The following is a 21120-nucleotide window of genomic DNA, read 5'->3' on the forward strand; positions in this document are numbered from 1 at the left end:
TAGTAAAAATCACAAAACAAACGCATTCACCAAAAATGTATTTCCAAATCCATTTCTGGTTAGCTATTGGCTTCTAAAGACAGTATTCAGAAGTGTTTCTGCTTTATTACTAAAACACTTTCTTTTCACTAGATACGCATACGTATATAAGTGAGCTTCTATATGCTATTAAAATATGTAATTAACTTCTAAAATTTATAGCAATCTATTTACACACAGCCTTTGCCACCAAAAGAATAGCATAGGCAATTCAAAGACTGAAAATGAAATTAATTAAGTTAAAATCTTGGAATACTACAGCATAAAAGCCGCCAAAGTAGAGTTACAGAAAGGCAAAGTACCCACAACACACAGGGCAAAGCACAAAAGTCAATCCTTTACAAGTCCAAAGCCCAGGGCAATTAATTTTTATTCTAAAACCTTACACAAATATGCCAGGCATGAAGACGCTGTCTGTGAATCGCAAACAGGGCTTTGCAACTCTGCTTTCAAAATCATTATTTTATTAGATGTCTGTACATCTCCCTTTTGATTTGCAAGGGCCTTACAAGATGTAAGAGAAGTACACAGACGCATTTAATTGCTAATGATATTGTGTTATGTTTCAAGTTTCAGCATTAGCATCTCAAGGTAGAAGAGCATTACAACCATTTCAAAGCTTTAAACTTTCCACATAAACACGTTACTGAGTTTCCCTTTCTAGGCTTTTGTCTCGTTTTCTCCCTTCAGTTCAAAGTAGTAAAATAACAAGATATTTCAGTATTAAGATAGCTCAAGAGACTGCCTTGAAGCAAGAGGGACAACAGAGCACCACTTGCACTTCAATCTTTATCATTAAAACACAGATGTCTCCAGAGTACAACTCCCTGCTTGCTCAGAGCCGCGATACACCACAGTTTCCAGTTATACAAAAAGCCCTGTACTGCACTCAGGCTTCTTAAAACTGGATGGAAATGGCTGTCTTAATATACCTTGCCCAAGGAAAGCTACCAGAGGGCAGGTGTAAGAGCTCTGTGCCTGGGGCACAGAAATTCACCGCCCACCTTGCTCCTGGGGGCACAGCCGAGCATACAGCAGCGCAGCCCCACGGCCCTCTAACACACCAGGGCCAAGCTGCCCCAAGCAGACAAAAGCCTCTGCTCTTCTCTTCTTGCTCCAGACCAGGCCTGGAAGAACCACAGCGCTTCTGACAAAGAGCTGAGACACAACCCACATCCAGCAGGCTGCGGAGCCAAACTGAAGTTCAGCTGCCAGGCCCCCGCCGCGCTGGGTGCAGGAAAGCAGCCTGCACTGCGTGTCTGGCAGGACCTGCTACAGGGAGAATGGGGGAAGAAAGATGTGAAACAGCTATTCCTTCGTTACCACAGTTACAATAGGTTTCAGAAAGGGAGACAGATAAGCCCATTACCAACTTTGTGGCGTTTCTCAATAGGCTTGCAAGAAAAAAAGATAAAACCATTCGTCTACATCTCTTACTACGCTGTTAACTAGTTACTCCACTAGCAAAGACACCCCGTTTTCAGTCTTCAACTTGATCCAGATTTATGAAGACGTTATAACCATTGATATCTACCACTCCCACCCAGCCACATAAAAATGTTTCTATGCTTCTTAGACCATTAAAAAATAATCACAGCTGAATAATACATTAAGTAAGTCTGATCAGAGGCAAAATATAGTTTGTCACTTCTCTTGTTACTAATTTGCTATGGCATTGTAAAGGCTGCAGAAATTGTAATATTTGGCAGCATGTGACCCAATAAAATCGTGGTTCCACATTTCAGCTCCTCAGCCCGAGAGCTGCTACCCATGGGGGTGGTGACGGGGAGCTTGTGCTGCTTCTGCAAGCTGTGCCCACATGCAGAAACACCTCCAGGTGATTGTGAAGATGCTTAACGCGATCACACTCCCTCTGCCAATTCACTCGCCCTTCTGCGAATAGGTCTTACATTCCTGGAGCTCTCCTGAGCCCCAGAGGGCTTTTTTCCGAACACAACACCTCTTCTTTGTTCTCTTCCTCTCCCAGGAACAGGAAAGCAATGTGCAGTGCTGACACGATGCTCCTGTCACTGCCTGCATGAGGAACTGCCCACAGGAAGGAAGGGAGCAAGCGACACCTTTAGAAACATCGCTGCAGGTTCTGCAGGAAAGGCTGCTACCAGCGCCACCAAACCAGCAGTGGATTTGCTGTTACCAAAGTCTCCCTGGAGGCACCAGGGCTCGCCCTGAGCCAGCTCCACCAACCTGGGCCCGAGCAGCCGGCCCAGGACGGGCAGAGGCAGCTCCAGGTTGCTGCCCCGTCTCCCTCGCGTGTTCTCTGTTTCCAAACAGCAACACAAAGCGAGCTTTGCTCTTCGCAAGTCGTGCCTTTGGCCTCCTGCCCACCACCGAGCACTTCTGGTCCCAGTCCTGCAATCAGCCCGGCGTGTTTCACACCCAGCTCAGGCAGCTTGCCTGCACCAGCGAGGCCACCCGGTGCCAGGGCAAGGGCTGCAGGGTCTTCTTCCGACTTTTGGCGGATAAAAAGACTCAACTCAGCACGCTGCAGAGCTCGGATTCCCCGACAACCCACCCTGTACGCGCCGCTCGCATCCCTCGGCTTCCTTGAGGGAAGCAGAGGGAGGCACCTGGAGGGGACCCGCAGCTCGCAGCGCCCCCAAACCCTCCCGGACGGCTGAGCCGAAGGGACGGGCACTCCCCAGCAGAGGGCCCCGCATTTTGCCCGATCGGACCCGCAGAGGGAGCCCCAGCCCCGCCGAGGCAGCCCCGGACCCGCCGCGGCGGCGCCTCCGCAGCCGCCCCGAGAGCCGCCGGGGGGCAGCAGGGTTGGGGGGGGGGGGGGGGGGGGGGGGGGGGGGGGGGGGGGGGCAGCAGGATTTTAGGGTGTGTGAGCCCCGTGGGACATGGGGCATACAGGGAAAAAAAGCCTGACTGCCCCTAGGATTATCAGTTCCACCCCCCCTCCTTTTTTTTTTTTTTTTTAAATTACATTATAGATCGCAAAGCCACTCGCCCCAGTGAGACCAGAGATCTGAAAACGAGCACACACAGATGTAGTTACCAACTAAATCACACCACACGGAGATTTGGATAAGCAACTGAGGGCAGAAAGCTGGGCAGTGTTCACAATGTCCTAGACTGGCAGAGAAGCCCACCCGCAGGGACTATGGGCAGTGGGGTTAGCACCCGACAGGAGCGCTCCCACCGCCTTACAGACAGGTTTTGCTGATGAAGTTGCTGCAAAGTGCCGTGGCACAGGTTGCCCAGGGGGAGCAGATGCTGGCTGCATCCTCAGGAAGTTCATGCCAAACCGTTGCCGCTCCACGGTTCCTAGTGGAAGCTCGTCCTCTTCCCTGCTCCACGAGTCCTCTGAAGCTCTAGGAAAATGCTTTCGGTAGCAGGAGTGAGCATCACAGAGACACAGAAGAGCTAGGAGCAATTTCCGTAAGATTACAAAGTCTTGTTTTAAAAAAATTGAATAAAGCTCTTGCAATCACAGACAAAGGGCTCTGCATAAAAACTCCACCAACCGCTGTTTACCTCCACGCAGCCCAGCTAGCCTGGCACTTCAGTCAGGACATAACCAAAGAGAAAAGCCAGAGTCCTCACCGTGCAATACTCAAGCACTGAAGTCATTCAAACAGATTCAAAATACTGTGAAAAATCTGAACTCTGAGGCGTACTGGATGCACAGAAATGCCAAATGGCTGACTCCCCCTGCTCCCCACTTGCACAAATTGTCTGATGTCAGCAAAATCTTCCTGAATACTTTAAAAACCACCCCCTTTTCTTAACAAGCCTGGATAGAAGAATGAGAAAAAGCTTTCTTCATTTCTCCTGACACGCTGTAGAAGTCCCAGTTCAAGGGTGAAAGGAAGGACAGAGAGAAAATTGCTTTTCCCACCCATTCCAAGTCAAACACTTCAAAATGTATTCAAAACAGCTTTTAATTACAGCTCGTACGTTGGTATTGCTTCACGCACTACGAAGGAAAGCAAAAGCTTTTAGGTGTCCATCTCACCTCTGGGCTCGCTCTACCACTGAGCAGCCACTTAACGGGGGAAACGCTCAGCGGCACGGCCCCCTGGTCAGAGCGGTGCTCGCCAGCCACATCGCCACACCACGCGTTTCTTCCCATAGCTCCTTCCCCACAGCACTCCCTTTGGGACGTTCCACCCGCTGCTGGAACGGGCTTTGGGATGCTGCAGCTGCTGCACCCCACGGGGCCGGGCTAGGGGTAAAATCCAGGCACCTCCACTTCTCTTTGTTTCATGAGAAACTTTTAGCTTCATTGTGCTTGGCTCCAAGGCACCGGTTTTATCTTGCATTTCACACTTAAGGAAACCCAGCCGGGCCTGCCAAGTGCTGCAAGGTTTTCTGTCAAAACTTGGACAAGCTGAAAAGTTTTACATTCTTTTAACCGTAAACCTTAAAGCAACTCAGACTTTTATTCCACTCTCAGCTCAAGTTTGAGTGTTTCATGACATTCAGCCAACTGGGCTCGAGTTTTCCATTTGAGGTTTCATTACAAAATCCTAATTCCAAACCAGTGTAATTAATACTTTTATTAATAGTATCTGCAGTGAAAGATTATAAGGCTTGGGAGAACAGCTCCAAGTGCAATTCGTTGCCCAGTGGACAGCATGCAGTCCAAAAAGGAGACCTGTCCTTTAATTCAACTTGCAAGAACTGTGTGCTGACAATAAAGCAAAGGCCTGACCTTCGCTGTAAGCAGACCCAAGCTCAGGGATCGTTTCCCAAGCTGGATTAAATAGGCGGTTGTTATACATATTACACTAGCAGCCCTTTAGTTGACACCAAATAACAGTAATAAGCAGCGGTTTCAGGCCCCGGAGCAGAACCGACTCGTGCAGTGCCACACACAGCACAGGGCCCCCGGTCCCACCTGGCCATACTGGGGAGCAGGCGGAGCCCACAGCCTCTGGGCAGGGGGAACAGAGCTGAGGAGAGCACTTCTGCGCCCCGATTCTCTCCCGTTTTGCATCACCACTCCGTGCTCCTCAGCACACTTCTCTTGGTGCTGTAACTCACGTCCCACAGGCCCCACGCCGCACCGATGCGGCACACCGCTGCCTTCCGAGTACGGACGCTGAGCTTGGATGCAGTCTACACGTCCATTTCCCGTACATTCCAGTCTGTGGAGAGCGCGGAGATTAAATGTAAGCACTTACGAACCGTGCCTCCCTCCCCGGTCTGGGCAGCACACAGTGCAGCAGGAGTGTGGAGGAGGCCGTGGCTGCGTGTCGCCAGCTGGGCTGAGATGGCGGCAACGCGCTCAGTCGGAGTTCGGGGGGAGCCGGAGTGTGAGGAGCTGTTACACTGGCTTGTTATGAAGCTCAAATGTTTTTATTAACAGAAATGAGCAGAAGTTAGGTTAATAATCTGAATGCACCGACAGATGTTCAACAAATACTTGGCACTGCTGCAGCCAGCACAAGAAAGCATTAAGCATTATCTTGGAACAGCCTGCAGAGCAGCACAACCCGAAGCAACAAAGCTCTCTTGTGCCAGGTTAGGTAAATACGCACACTGAAAAGCCAGGCTCACTCCAAACACAAACCCAAGGTGGACCACGATACAAGTCTGCCAGTATGCACAGGCCTGAGAACTTTGCAGCTCAGAGAAGGAAAAGAAATCGTGCCTCCAGTGCGAGCAGACACCAAAGCTGGGGAAAGAGGCCTTTGTAACTGAGGGCAGGAAGGCCAGTATCCATTTCTTTATGTTGTAAGAACCAAACTTAAGACATCTCCTGATTTTTGTCTTGCTGAATTCAAGCTCTGTTCAAGTTCAATCCAAGTTCCAAGATCAGAACAACACAGGAAGATTGTGTTTTGTTTTGTAATTTTTTTTTTTGAGGAGGAGGGGGCGGGAATAGCTTGAGCAGTGTTAGTTCAAGCACTTTTCCTTTTTCTGTTTTGATTTAAGGGCAGCAGACCTGGAGATGTTCAGATTTGAAGTCAGACAGACACACATGAGACAGGAGGTGCACCTGAACACGGACTGCAGGCCCTGCGTGGCTGAGGTCTCAGACCCCTGCCACCAACACGACCACGGATGAGAAGCAGCCCCAGCGCAGCTGGGCTGCCTGCCCCTCCCTGAACACCATGCAAATCCAAACCAGAAACATTTTGGACTAAAAGTCAACAGCCACAGAGGAAGCTTGGGCCCTAAATCCCACCAGTTCGTACTGAGACTGACTCCCACGTACTCTCAGCCCGTTCAGCACCAGGACTGAGGCTAGTTGTGCTGCTGAGCAGCTTTGGAAAACGAAGCACGCATTTCCAAGAGTAAAACTGGGGCAAGACAAAGGTCACTAAGGGGCTTTCTGTAGGTTTGCTGAGTGACACTGTGCAAACACCCCAACAGCACCATTTAATGTTCTTCAGCTTCTCCTACGCAAACGAGCTTCACCCAGAAGCACTGCCTGCTTGCAGCAGCACAGACAGACTGCTTCACCTTTGAAGGGCTCAATCTATACTGTTTGGATGACTTCATGCAGAAAAAGACACTTTCACATTCCAGCACAAGGCTTTAAACCGCACAAAAACATTTCAGAAGTACACAGCCCTGCACCTGGGGAGGAGCAGGAGAGAGAAGGCCCTGGTGGCGGTGCAACAAAGCTCGGAGCAACGCTGGACTCGTAACCGCTTTGTGTCAATAGCATCATTTTACAAGCTAAATATTTTTCTTGAAGTGCTAATCCAATCTAAACAAGGGGTTGATTCTAAATTAAACAAACTCCACTTTTATTGGTATTAACTAAAATATGCAATGCTAATTTCAGCAGGCATGCACTAACACCAGGCGCTACGCAGGCTGTGCTGTTCTCCAGTGCAAGGGAGGAAGGAAATTAACTTATTTCCTTTTTCTGAGGAAAACGAACTGTATTACAAAATCCACAGCAAGGCTTATTAAAAACTACACAAAAACAAAACAAAAAATCTCTTACACTTCAATGCTTTTAAAGAGTCTTGTTTAAAAAAAACTTCCATTGCATCTCCACTTCTGATTCAATTTGCTGTCAAAGGTCATGAGCTAAAATATACAGTTTACGCTAAAAGCAGGAAGCAGGGTAAGTAATTGAATAACATCGGGAAATGGAAGAATACTGCCATTTTCCTAATGGATATAGTACAAGGTTTAGTCTCTCCAAATTGAATTCTAGGAGCTACTGGAGTAAGGGGTTTATTTTTCTTCAGCTCGAATTTTAGCCTACAAGGTTTAAAGAAATATCCTCGTGCAATCAAAAGGACAAAATAGCACAGCAGCTTTATTTTCTAACAGACAAAGATGATCATTTCTGCGGGAAAGAGAAAACCCCCATCAACAGCATCTTAAACAGAACTGGCATAGCAGGTTGGCTGTTTAATATACATGGGCTGGAAATAATTCTACTAAATCAGATCACTGAATTATTCATGAAAAACAGATTTTCGTGATTTAAATTAGAAAGATTTAAAATTACAAACCTTGCATTGCTATTGATAGGTAAGGTCTCTTTCCCCCAGTGAGACAGTACAGTCCCATACAGTTCTACTCCAGGAAATACTTTATGATCACTCCGAAATAGCACGCGAGATGCCATGCCGCTTACTGCTTCTGGAAATAACACACCCACCGGTACCTACTGTAAGCCAGTAATAGCATACGAGTAATAATTATACCAAAGTGTGCCATTATTATAAAGAAGAGAGTTTGAGGGGGTTGTTTCCAGTATTTATTGAATACTAAAGCACAGGGTCATTTAAAACATTGCAAGCACAAGCCCTAACACTGAAAATAATCTCTTTTCATCACAAAAACCCCTGCAATTCTTCTAGGAAACATCAGACCCCAAGTTTTACTTCCCATCTTTCAGAACCCTTTTGTGATGATACACCACCTACCCTCCCCCTCTGGGTACTCTTACTAATTTAGCAATACAATGCCACTAATAAGCTGAAGGTGCTACAGCACTTCCTGAGGGTACCCTCCTGCCACGCCGCACCCCGCTCGCTGCTTTTCACAACTCCACTGCTGGCTGAAACGGCCATAGTGCTTTGTACCAGAAGCGATTAATATTCATGCATCACAGGTACCAAACCTTTCATCTGAAGATCTCCAAACATTGCACAAAATCTCTGATTAAGCCTTTATGCCTTGATTAGGAATTGGTAGACAAGTTCTTTATGATTAAATATGATTTACATACAAGATGAGCACGGAGAAAGGAGGCTGGGACTTGCCAGAGACCACAGCGCATGCTGCCAAGCGGTCCCAGTACTCACTTCCCACCCTGACACCGCTACAAATCACGCTCTTTTGGGGGCTTTATGTCATGACGTTGAGCAACTGATGCAGACTTGAGGATGTAGCGCCTTTATTCAGAGACAGATGAACTGTTTTCTGGTAGAATCCCAAACTGAGCTGCAGCAGAAGTGTCAGCAACACTGGAATTTAACAGAGGAAGCACACATCAACCCAGACCGAAGTCTAAGTGCCCAGCTCCCTTTTAGCACCACAAGAAGTGGAGCCAACCAGCATCAAACCCTGCAAATCCAGAGCAGGACGCCACCCAAACACGGCCATTATTCAACAGCAGAATGCTTCATCATCAGTATGTTATTTCCTTCTTCAAAACCAAAGCATGGAGCTCTTGCCTGGATATTTATTTATTTTCTTAAACATATGAGCCATTTCCTTGCTATTTCACCTAGCAAGCCCTATTGAACAACTTCTATAATTAACATCAAAGCAATTTGAAAGCTGCTTGACTTGCTAAAAGCCGGTAAACACGCAGGAAGCAATAAGGGGCTTTACGAGAGAAGAACATGTGTTAGGGGGAGGGGAGATATAAAACATTAAACAGCTTGATTAGTAATTTTAACAGAATTTTCATTTTTATTAACCCTCTGCCTGCTTTGGGCACTTGATTTGCTTTTATTTATAGGAAGAGGAGACTTTGTTCAGCTTCAGCACAGTAAAAGCTGCTCAGAAAGCATCTGGAAATGGCAAGCAGAGTCCGCAAAAACAAGAGAGAGCCTCAGTTTTCCTGCACCACACGTTTGCTGCTTCATATGGCTTTGAGAAAATCCACCTGCTTTACGAGTAAATATTTTGATTACAATATTTACACAAAGCCAACCTGAAATCTTTAAAAGAAAATGTATTAAACACCAGTTTCCAGTTCTATCCCCATTCTCAGCTTTACAAGTTTTTATTACGTTAAGGCCTTCTTTAGCTTCGAGAGCCTGGGGGAAAGATGAGACAGGCATAGCCCTGACTACATTTGCTGAACAAACCTGGGTTCTTTTCTCTCGTTTCTCTGCTCATGCAGAAAGAAGACATGGTGGAGGGAATTCACCATCAACATGATGCTTGTTTCTGCAGCAGGCAGGTTCCTCTGGCTAGTTGTAACTGCACCAGCTGAAGGCGAGCAGGCAGACAGGATGCAGGAGCTCTGAGGCCAGATATTCAGCTCCCTGCTGCCCGAGAGCCTCCTGACATACAGTTTGCCTTTTGTGTGTAATCCTAATCAACTCGTGCCTGCAAACCTGCCATTACCCTGCTTGCTTCTGCCGCGGCTACTTGCAGGATCTCACCAGACCTTGGGTTGGAAGCTTAACTTCCCACTAGCACTGATTTATGCCAGTTTATGCCCATGGTATCGTCTGCCAAACTTTTCCTTTACCTTAAATAGATCTTGTGCCTCACTGATGTTACAGGACAGGACAGCAGCACACCCAGGACAGATTTAGAAAGGGTATCATGCTTTTTCTACTTCTTCATTTTGTTAGACTAAAAGAGTAGCTTTCTTCTAGTGTCTTCCATGCTAGGAGGAACTGTGATTACACTGTAACAGCAATTTGTTAACGGGAGAAAGCATAGAAGTCAGTTTTCTTGAAAGCAGTTTGCCACAACTACTCACAGAGGTCAGCAGTGCAAGAAAACAGAGATCAGGAAAGCAACTCTGGCTAAGAACATGCTTGTATGCTGTCCACAGGGGATACAAGAGGAGGACTTCTTCAAGGACGCCTGTTCAAGTTGGGGTGACACACTTGTACAATCTTTCCATAAATGTTACAATACAGAAGGACAATCCTGAACCATATCCCACAATGACTTCTTATTAAATAATGCAGAATTATAAATACATCAGAAGTATGTATTTTGACATAGCTGGTATGGAGCCGGTATGGTCCTACCAATCTTGGAGGCAAATATCCAACAGCATCACTTGCAAAACTGCAGCAACATTTGCAGTTGATCTCCTATTCAAATGTGTGGTTTTTTTTGCTTTAGCAACAGTAACTTTGCATAAGGGTATCTCATTTGCACTCTCATAACCTCACTGTATTAAAACATTGAGCAGAGAAAATTGTTCTTTGGAAAGGTCAGGACAAAAGGACAAGTTTGTTTTATCTGTTTTACGAGTCTATGGCCTTGTGTAGTAATGGCCACAGTGTGTTCTTAACCGGCAATGCAGCTGATTCAAAACATCCCTTTGAATTATTAAAGGGTACAGTGAGCTCAGCATAAAAATTGAAGCTATGTCACACCTTTGCTAATAACAAACAGAACTGAGGCTGTTCCAGCAAACGTGGTTCATTAACTATGAAAAAGGGTCAAACACAGGAAAGGGGAACTCAAAAGGTTTGTTCCATTTCAGTGGGCTTTGGTACAAACAAAAAAAATGCCTTAATTTTATAAAAATGCAAAATTCTGACTTGCGAGTCTACAGAAAGCAGAGAATAGTCTCCTTGGGGCTTGGAAGAATCATTGTTCTGAGCTTTAGGTTCACACGCAGAGGTTGTTTTTGCTGAAATGAAACAAGCAGCAGGATGGTTCGCAATCCACACTCACCTGCATGGCCATGGCTCCAGCTCTGGGATGGTGCCGCAGGCCCTGCAGGCCGCACAAGCCACTGCGCAAGCTCCATACCCGTACCTCACGCAGCTTTAGCTCACCAGGCCGTGGGTAACGCTGCCACTCACACTTCCATTTACTTCTGCTGCTCACACATCTCAGCTGAAAAGCTGCTGTTCAGGCCTAGGGAAGCCACAGCCTCCCTCCTCTTCAGAGAGGCGGTAACAGGCCGGTTGCAAAAGCGGCATTACCCTCTGCTTACAAAGAGACAGGGAAGCATCCTGCTTCCATAATTCAAGGAATCACCTAATTTTCCAAACACACAGCCTAGATCCGTGCCCATGACAAAGAGTTACAGCGCTATGGAGCCAGAACTGTGCTACAAGTGCCGTATTGGTCTTCAAGCACCACGCTGGGGCCTGACCCCTCCCAAGGCTGCCCCACCACCCCTAGGCCCCTGTGCTTGCACCACAGTTAAATGTGTCACTCTGACACCTCCTCCCTCTAGGAGCACAGAGTTTGTGGGGAAAAAGGAGATAAGCAACATCTCTTCAACACTTGGCTCTTTTCACTACCAACCTGAAGATGAACTGCTGTGCTTCCCGTTAATAGGCAGGCAAATCTACAGGGTCAGAAGCCTTGCCTTGGATTCAAGCTATTTGGATAACACCAAGTGTGTATGTATGTGTACATATACATATATTTTTCCTTCTACATGCCCCAAGACATATTTTTAATTCAATATGGTCACTTTATTACACTGTCTAAATAACAAATTCAACCATCACTTAAACTAGAGTCTAATCTATCTCCAAGCAGCCTCAGTCAAAATTAATTTTTTGACTAATTCCTTCTCGGTAACACGTTTAGGAATTTTCAAGACAGCAATTGATTGCATCATACATTTAAAATATGGTTAACTTCCCAATACAGCACATTTAATAATCATTTAAGTTTTCAATTAAAGTAGGGTGCTAACATTAAAAGGAAAAAGATGATCCTGGGAGACAATAACTGCTCCATGCACAGTAATTTTTTTTTCCTCTTTTTTGCACTATTATTCTCAAGATACCTAATTGATTAACATAATTAGGTTAACCTAAAAAGCCACTGCTTCTAATCTTTTTTTTTTTTTCCCAGTTTGGAATTTGCTGGGAGTTCCTGCTACATTCAATGTGGGGAGCGAGTGGTGCACAAAGCGGTCCCTTCTCCTGGCAGCCCTACCTGGGCTGTGGCAGGGTGGTGGCAGCCTGTCCCCAAGCCCCCACCTCGCAGGGACAACCCGGTCACACCCCGTGAGGTCCCCCTGGCAGCTCTGCTTCACAGCTGCATAAGCCAGAGCCAAAATACAAAGTGAGATGCAGCAGGATGGATCGCAAATCAGTGGTGAAATTTGCATTAGAAATAAAAACATGCCAACATCGCTCATTTTCTTGCAAGCCTGATCACCCGCAACACAACTACGATGGGAGAGGAAAGCAGATGAGCAGAGAAACCCTTCTGCCACATCCCAGGTGCAATCGGCTCACACCACGGGCTTCAGAGGAACATGGGAGAGAGTAGTATTCCACCACTTATTGCCAGACACGACCTAAGGTCTTCCACACCCCTTCTTAGCTGCACAAGCTCTATCCGGAGAGTGTTACTCTAGATGGTAGTTACACCTGTGACCACATCAGGAATGAACACGCACATCCAAGACTTGCTTAAGAGACCATCCACCCTACCAAACCGCTGATATTTCAGCCAGAGTAGGCAGACACCAGATTGTGGCCAGGCTTCACGCATACACTCTTCTGTGCCTACAGAGCAGGACTTTGTGCCTACACCACAGCCTGAAGATGCAAGCAGCTTGTGCTTGTTAGCTCCCATCAGAGGCCCTGAGCAGGATGTTTAATGCAGGAGCATACAGATAGGATCAAAACAATAGTGTATTATTAAACAATTATCACAGGACTGAGTCAAAGACACAGGCATTTTCTAATCCAGATTCAATAAACAATACCAGGATACAGTTCCTCTCCCCTCTGAGCACAGATACTCATGCACATGAGGAAAACAGGGCCCTTTTCTTCCAGAGGCATCTGCCCTGCAAGTGAAACTTTCCACAGAGAAGCCATTTTGAGTCCATGGTATTTCCCAATGTGTATTTTTAACCTATCTAGCAGGGATAACATCCTTAGTAATCAATTTGACTCACGATTACAATTTCAAACACAAGCTCGTACCCAGATGAAGGAAGCGCACTTTACATAGCAATATATACAGAACAATAACATTGCCAGATGGTATAATACTGAACAGAATTAATTTCACACATGATGTTTTCAAGGTGTTAAAATATGTCACAGCTTCTGCTAATAAAACATCTTCCTCTTCCCTCCTCCTTTTAAGAAAACGCTCCTCTCCCACCAGCCTGCATTTTACATTATATGTGTTTTCAATTCTGATAAGGGCAGCTGATTGCTTGCAAACCTAATTACAGTCAAATGAAAGTCTTCCAGAACCATCATTAGCAATTAGGACCTGCTGGATTTGCAGTGTATCATTTAGAGAGGTGTAATTCAATAGCTTATTGAAAAATTGCAGGTGAAACTGGTGATTATAAGGGGGGGCAATGCCTGTGACACGTCACTGCAGGCAGATCTTCAGTGAAGTGGCAGTTCCTCGGAGCGGCTGATCAATGAGCGCAGGTGTTTGCTTCGGCGTGCCACGAAGCACGGCTCATCACGCCGCTCGGGAGACATTAGCGGCATCCTGTCATCCCTCGCTCAGTCTTGTGAGCAGCTCTGGATCTCACGTCACGTGTGTGCGCTTTTTCAAGGAATCTATGGGGCCTCTTCAGGAGCTTCACTAAACCTGGGGGGAGGCGCAGTGCAGAACAGGCTCACAAAGCAAGACAATTTGAGTCCTTTCTCCAGAGGCCAACAACCCTTTCTGCACTCACTGAGCTCACTTCTATTTTATCAGGGCCCAGAAGTTGTTTGGACGCCTTCGAGCAGCTGGATGCCTTCACAGATGATGTGCTGGATACAGCGACTGCAGGTTAAGTGCAGCTGGAGATTTGTGTGGCCTCTGAGCAGAAGCAAGCAGCAGCTGAGAATCACAAAACGCTTGTACTTCAGGCACTGTTTGAACTGACAGCAGTTTCCGAGGGGGAAACCGAGCAGCAGTCGAGCTGTGGCCCACACGTCCTCTCACACGCAGACACCCACACACCTAGCACAGGTGAAGTAAAGCATGACGTCCCTGCAAGGGTGACGGAGCTGCAGGCTGGTAGGGAGCACTCAGCTTGATCCCAGCACAACGATGGGCTGGGTAATACTGAGCCAGCAGACATGGGCAGAGTCACCTCACCCAACAGGCACCTCTCTGGGCACATTTTCCATAAAACCCCTCTGAAACCCCATGCTGCTCAGCCTGGGCTCAAGCACAGCTCTGCTGTGCCCACACCTCACCCACCCCCCACCAACGCTCTTCCTCTTCCATCCTACAACACCTTTGCTGCTCTCAACAGCTCTACAAGTTTCCCTTCATCACAGGAGCACCTCCTCCCACATCATTTCATCCACTCACACCGCCTATGCAACTCCAAAGCACGGTTACCAGAACATTGCCCTTTCTATAATTTGATTGTTTCCATAATTTCATAGTTAAATTTTCAAATGAAATGCCTTTAATAAGGTAGATTGGCAAATCCAAATCAACGTTGCCCTTGAATGACACGAAACCAACGCTCTGCAGACAAAGTGTCATTAGAACAGCACTCCTGCAAAACCCTGTGGCTTGTGACATTTGCTTTGGGTTTCTTCAACCTTTTGGCAACACTTGCACATATCAAACCATGCTGTGTAGGTTGCAACACAAACAGCAAACCTAGTAATTTCAAAGTGGCTGTGCTGGTGCTTGAAATAAAAAATAACCACTCTTCACAAACAAGATGGAATTAAACATCATCTCAGTTTCCACTCCTGCACGGCAGTGCTGCTGCTGACCTTATGCCGAGCTGACACCAGTCCTTGGGTGTGCGCCCCATGCCCTGCACATCAGTAGCACTGTTTTCTTCAGCTCCAACCAGCCCAAATGCATGCAGCCCAGCTTGCAAACCCCTCTGCTGTCCTACCCAAGTTCTTTCCTGATCTTCAGCAGTTTTAGTCACTTAAATCCACTGACTGCTGGCGAAGTAACCCCAAATCACAGCAGCTGTGTAAATGGAGACTCAAGCTTTTGTCACTCATTATGGGTGCGTGCATGTTTTATATGGTATTTCCAAGGTATCTGACCTCGAACTGTACCAATGTATGTGCGTTTTTTCCCTTGCTGCTGCACAAAGCTGCAAGTTGGGAGTCAAAAGAAATTAAACAGTTCTACATGGTTGCCTGTAATACTTGTAGCTGCTATTTCACTCCCAAAGCCCACCCACAATTTCATTTTCAATTAGCAGCTCTTAGAAAAGCAGTAATGAAAGCAGTTGCTAAAGAGCACTCAGATGTCATTGAGAGACTGCAAACCCAAACTGTAAATAGCACATTGTAAATCGCTTGTCACCACAGTCAGCTCTCCCTGGAATCGCGCTGCCGGTGACAATCAAACCCATCTGCTCAGCTCCCGACCAGTGTCACCACAAACCGCACCGCTCGCACCCACCTCCTGCTTCGCGCTCATTACCTGTCATGTACAGGCTTGTCTAAGGACGTGCAAAAGCCATTCCTGACCGCACGCGTGATTAGATGCGGCTCATGCAACGCCCGTTTCACCCTCGGCACCAGGGGTTCGCTGCACTACTGAAGCGCACGGGCACCAGAGGACAAGTGTGCTGCAACTAAATCCGGAACAATTAGCGACACTATGTTTGCAGGCAGCGGTGACGGGAGGAGAGCAGCCATCCAGATCAGCCATCAAGCCTCAGCAGTCTCAAACTTCAGATGTATAGATTGAGGGCCAGACTGCTAAAGGCATCTTGGATTTGATTCTGAGAAGGAAAAGCTTCAATACTTCCCTCCCTCCCTCCCCTTTAATTGATTCACGTAATGGACTACGAGGTTAAAGCTAATGCACAGTTCATAACGCTTGTAGTTGATGACTGTCAGATTCAGAAATGTATGGGTTTTCTTCTGCTGTTCTTCCCATCTTCCCTTATCTCATTAAAATTTACCTCCTAAATCATCATCATCATCTCCCCATCACCACTTTTCCTGCCTTTACTCATTTTCTGCCCCTTCCCACCAGTCTGTCCCCTTCCTTGCGCTCACACCATGTCTGGGATCGGGACTCGACTCTCCGCAAGTGGTTTGGGATTCCACCGGTTAGGATAGAGCCCTGCAGCATTGGTCTCCTATGTAAAGCTAGTACATAAGCCAGCTAACGCACCACGGGCCCTGCACACTGATCACTGATGTACAAGCACAGGCCAAAGACAATCCTCTTCCACAACAAGGTATATGAATCTCCCAGCAGAGGCGATAAAAAAAAAAAAGGCAACGGAGGAAATGGCAGAGGCAGCAAAAGTCAGCATCTTCTCTTCTTTCTAAAACACGCACCCACCAAATAAAGAAAACTGAACCTTCCCTCCCGCTATCAAAACACTCATCTCACCTGCTGCAATCACATTTGGTGTTTCCAAGCACAGCCCATTCTGCTCCAACCTTGAGGAACACCACCGCATTAAAAACCATTAAAATTTTGTGTCACCCTTTTTCTAATTTAACAATGTTCACTTCAGTGTTTCCACGTGATTTTTTTAAAAGAAAATACATAATAACACACCATCTACCAATTAATGTAAAGGAAATTAAATTGAAAATGCTGGAGAAATATTCTGATGAGTCTTATGTTTGCTTAACACTAACTAAACTTTCCTTGAGGCATTCAATAAGTACATTTATAAAAGCTCACAAAACAGAGTTCAAAAGTCTTCTTGCTAGTAAAATATGAGCCTTAATTAACCTATAGTTTCACATTTTCTGGATTTCAATAAACCTGTAGGCATTTCAGCATAGCTGGATAAATACCTGCATGAATACTGCAAGGGTTTTCTCTGAAAACTAATTAGCAGTCCTTCCAATAGCCGACTTCAGCTAAATCTGTTTGATGAGGGAGCTTCATACTCTAAATCCTGCATCTGAGAGTTACTGCCAGCAGATAACAGATTTCACAGAAAGGCGTATCAGACAGGACTGTTAACTACTGGTAGAACGACAAACAAGATCTCCAGGTATAAAACGTTCCCCAAGAGGGACAGACCACAGCCCAGGCTGTGTGCCACCACAGGAATGCAAGTGACGGCACTGAGATTACATCCTGCTACCCAAGCATAATGCTCACATGTGACAATGCAGGATTTCTCTGGGGACAATGGGAGCAAGATACATTGCTTACATCTAAAATACAGAGCCTTATTATGGCAAAGTTCCCATATATAGCCAGAAGCTTACTAAATTTAGATTGGCTTTAGACCTGCCTACTTTGCCAAGCACAAAACAGCAGAGGGTCCTGTTCTTGACTCGTTCTCATCTGACAACCTTGACAAGCAACTTTACTTCCAAGCAAGAACATGGCTGAGAGTCATTCTCAGAGGAAAGATGTTACATTATCAGAGGAAATAAATCATTCTCAGAACTCATCATTCTCCTCCTCTTTTCAGGGTCTCTGCCAGTTGTCTTTAAAGAAAAGACAGAAAATACTTACCATAAATATATATAAAGGTTGTGGGTGTGTCTTTTCAAATAAGCTTTATAGTCTTTTCCATGACATCTTTTTTTCCCTGAGTCTAAGTGCCAAAGCCATTTGGATTTGTCAGCACCTAAACTGTTTGTGAGACTCAAATGTTCTTATCTAAGGAGCTGTACCCCTACCAAACGTATTAAGTTTATATTGAACAAGATATTTTATTTCCTCTCAGCCTTATCCCTCAGGAATTAAGCAGAGTACTCAGATTTATCAGCTAAAAGGAAAACCATTTTCCATGACATTTGTCAACTCAATACCTTCCAAGCCAGTGTATATTTATTCTTAAAAACATAACCTCACAAATAACCTCCATCAGCAGCTTGGCTGATTCCTTCATTGCTTAAGTACCAGGCAGAAAGGTTTCACCTGACAGTAGGCTATGCCAGGGGAATCAAATAGTGCAAAAAGTCAGCTTTTCCGAAGGCCAGTTCCTACTGCACAAAGCAGATATATTTACCATTTGACATACTGAAAAGGAACAGAGTGAAGAATGCATAGGTGAACACAGAAAACAGTCAAGGGAACAGAGCAACCTTCAATAACTACCTATAGTCATTGCATCAAATCTCTACAACAGTTTCCCAACATCCCTTAGAAATACAAACTAAAAATAAATTAAAATTAGCAGAAATATCTTTAACAGGATTGGGAGCATAGAATAGGCATTTTACAATTCGCTTGCACAGCTGAAGTTTGCTATAATCTCTTGTTTTAGTTTATATGCACAATATGCTCAAAAAATATGAAAAACCTTTTACCAGCTTCTGTGACTGATTATCAAAGTTGAACGTAAGTCAACGAAGTCATCCTTCTCAAAGTTTTTTCCATTTCCTTGCTCTTACACAAAGAGAAGCAGTAAATTCTCACTATTGTCTATAAATTTCTCTGCAAAGCAATGTTTGGCTTTCTCCTACCAAAGATGAAGACTCATTCAAAGAGTATCAACTATCTCCATTAAATGCATAAATTTTGGATGAAGACCCATTGATATCATTCAAATTTAGGCCAAAGATGGCCTCTTTATTGTTACTTTAGACTTCAGTTTTGCAGAGAATGAGCCAAATGACCATACGGGAACACGCTATACTTAAAATGCCCAAGCTCTAATTTAGTCTTCTGTATATAACTAATACACAAGAGACATCAATATTTACTCATCAAAAAAGCAAAACATGACAATTATTCTCAGAGGAATTAAATTTGCCACGTTTTTCTTTTCTTTTTTTTTTTTTTTAAGAGCACAAGAAACACAACGCTGACCAGTCCTGAATAAGAGACCAAAATTTCCAGCATCAAGCTTTGTAATAGTGGATGTTACGTGCCCACTTGTCACATATACACCTCAGCTGTAGCTGTAAGATATCGCCAGTGTTGGGAAGGTAGGAAGTTCTTGCTTACAGGTGGGTGATTAGTAACCCAAAAGAGCTCACACTGGTACCACTGACATCCTACTAATGAGCTCCTTGCACCTGTAATCAGCCTTAGAGTTTTGTCTTAATTAACAGCTGCCTGTCTCACAATTCTTTCACCTTGCCCTTGATGTTCAGAGAGGGTCGTATCCTTCTGTGTGTATAGACTAAAGACAAGAAGGCGTGTTTATAGCACAGAGTTGCCACAGCAATGTAGCGCACACACCACATTTGTTTGCCCTGACAGTCTCGCAGCCAGCCTATGTGGAGCCCTTTCCAACCTTTGGGCATTCATTAATCAGCTCAGCTCTAGCATCAACAAGCCGCTTTCTTTCCCGCTTGGTTAATCACTTCTTGTACCAGGAGTTAGCACAATGTGGCACCTGAGAGCCAAACAGTACAACAACTTCAAAGAGGTCAAAACAAACCAGCGATCCCACAAAACGAGAAATCTGCTTCTACATACCATGGGCCAACAGCCAAAGCCCTCCCTCCCCGCAACAGATAACTTCTCTCCCACCTGTCTGAGGCCCTTCGGTAATTTCTTCCTTTTCCCAAGGTGCTGACAAAGATTACGATCATTTTCTCGGTCCGAGTTGTACTGGTGGTGGTGAAGTCTGTTCTTTTTTGGCAGGTACGACAACCCATTGGTAAGTGCTTCCCGTTTCTTCTTGGCTAGAGGATTCTGTCGCTTCTCCACGCGTTCCTGAGGCTTCAGAGCTACGTCCTTCTGCAGAGGGAGGGAACAGGGGAAGGAAGAGAAGAAAAACACAGTGATTAAGATATGGCTCACATCTGGTCCGCATTTTTACGCAGCAGCTCGAGGCAGCAATTTCCAGGTGACTATCTAAGCACTCTCAAGGCAATGCAACAGCCACAAGAAAAAGAAAAAAAAAAGTCTTCACTGGTGCCCAGGTAATCAAAAGATAGCCAAACACTAAATAAGATCTGTAAGATTAAGTGAGTGCACAGATGTGTAACTCCTTTAGATTTCATACCATGAACCTCATAATTCTCAGGCATCTCATGTATCAAGTGAGCTTGCATTTAGAAGACAGCATATGTTTATAATGTTTGAATTAACAATTGCCTTTGATTTAAACAAGCCTTGGCCTTTCACATTTCTTTTGACTTATTTCTTGTATTTGACAGGACATGGCAAGAGCTGACCTAAAGCCCATTAGAGCCAATGAATCTCAATTGACTTCTGTGGACTTCTCCTCAAGCCTGAACTAAGTAGAAGACTTCCAAATCTCAGGGAAAAAAAAACCTCATGTTTGTATTTGAAAACTTTGTAACTGACCTCTCTTTCAACTCCAGAATCAGTCAGTCTATAAAGAGCACTCAAGTCAAAAGCACAAGTTTTGTCACTTAGCCTACAGTTACTGTATTTTCTTACTGACACCCTGCAACACTGAATTCTTTTGTTGTTGTTTTAAATAAATGTTACTTGAAAACAAGTTTTCCAATAACACAAAATCAATGGCAGAGGAAAACAGAAGAATTGGAGGCTGACGGGTCCTTGGGAGAGAAGAATTAGAAGGTACTGGAAAGGTGGAAGTTACAACACAAACTGGGCACTTAATGAATACAATCTGCTGAATCCCATCTACTCCAAGGACTTCAACAATACTACAGTATTCCTACTTAATGACATATTGTTTAAATAGCCTAATACTCTAAGTATTCTCTACTAATGTGCCTGGCAGCTTTGACTAAAACTCTCCATATCCTACCATAAAGTACGGTGGGATCTTATAAGCCTCCATGCTTCTGTTTGTCACTTAATATTGTACCTGAGAGCAGGACAAGCTGGGAGAGAGAAATTGGTCGACTGGTCCCTGTGTCACATTGAGACTCAGGTTCAGGAGAATATAATTCAAATTATGCCTCATTTCAATGCAAAAAACATGGCTAAGAGCAAAAATCAGTTTGGCTTTAATTAAAGAATGCTCCCCAAATGCACAAGAGCTTCACAAAATTCATAACTAAAACCAGTGAGATGATTAATTAAACTGAAGACAGTCAATGTTCAAATTTGATAGTAGATAAAAAGAATAATTTTACAAGCATTAACGGGAGTAAGGAACAGAAGCTGTAAGACTCTCATTCTAAC

At 45.1% G+C, this 21120-nt stretch overlaps 1 protein-coding gene across 9 annotated transcripts in view; it reads right to left on the reverse strand.

Moving 5' to 3' along the window:
* Positions 1 to 21120, reverse strand: part of AUTS2 (activator of transcription and developmental regulator AUTS2) — a 761169-nt gene that overhangs the window by 544747 nt on the left and 195302 nt on the right. For all 9 annotated transcript variants that reach the window (XM_066979654.1, XM_066979656.1, XM_066979658.1 and 6 more), the window contains exon 2: positions 19525 to 19734. In XM_066979654.1, coding sequence (XP_066835755.1) covers positions 19525 to 19734 — 210 coding nt within the window. The remainder of the gene's footprint in view (positions 1 to 19524; positions 19735 to 21120) is intronic.

The sequence above is a fragment of the Anser cygnoides genome, chromosome 18 (assembly GCF_040182565.1).
Source record: "Anser cygnoides isolate HZ-2024a breed goose chromosome 18, Taihu_goose_T2T_genome, whole genome shotgun sequence".
In the NCBI taxonomy this organism is placed as follows: Eukaryota; Metazoa; Chordata; class Aves; order Anseriformes; family Anatidae; genus Anser; species Anser cygnoides.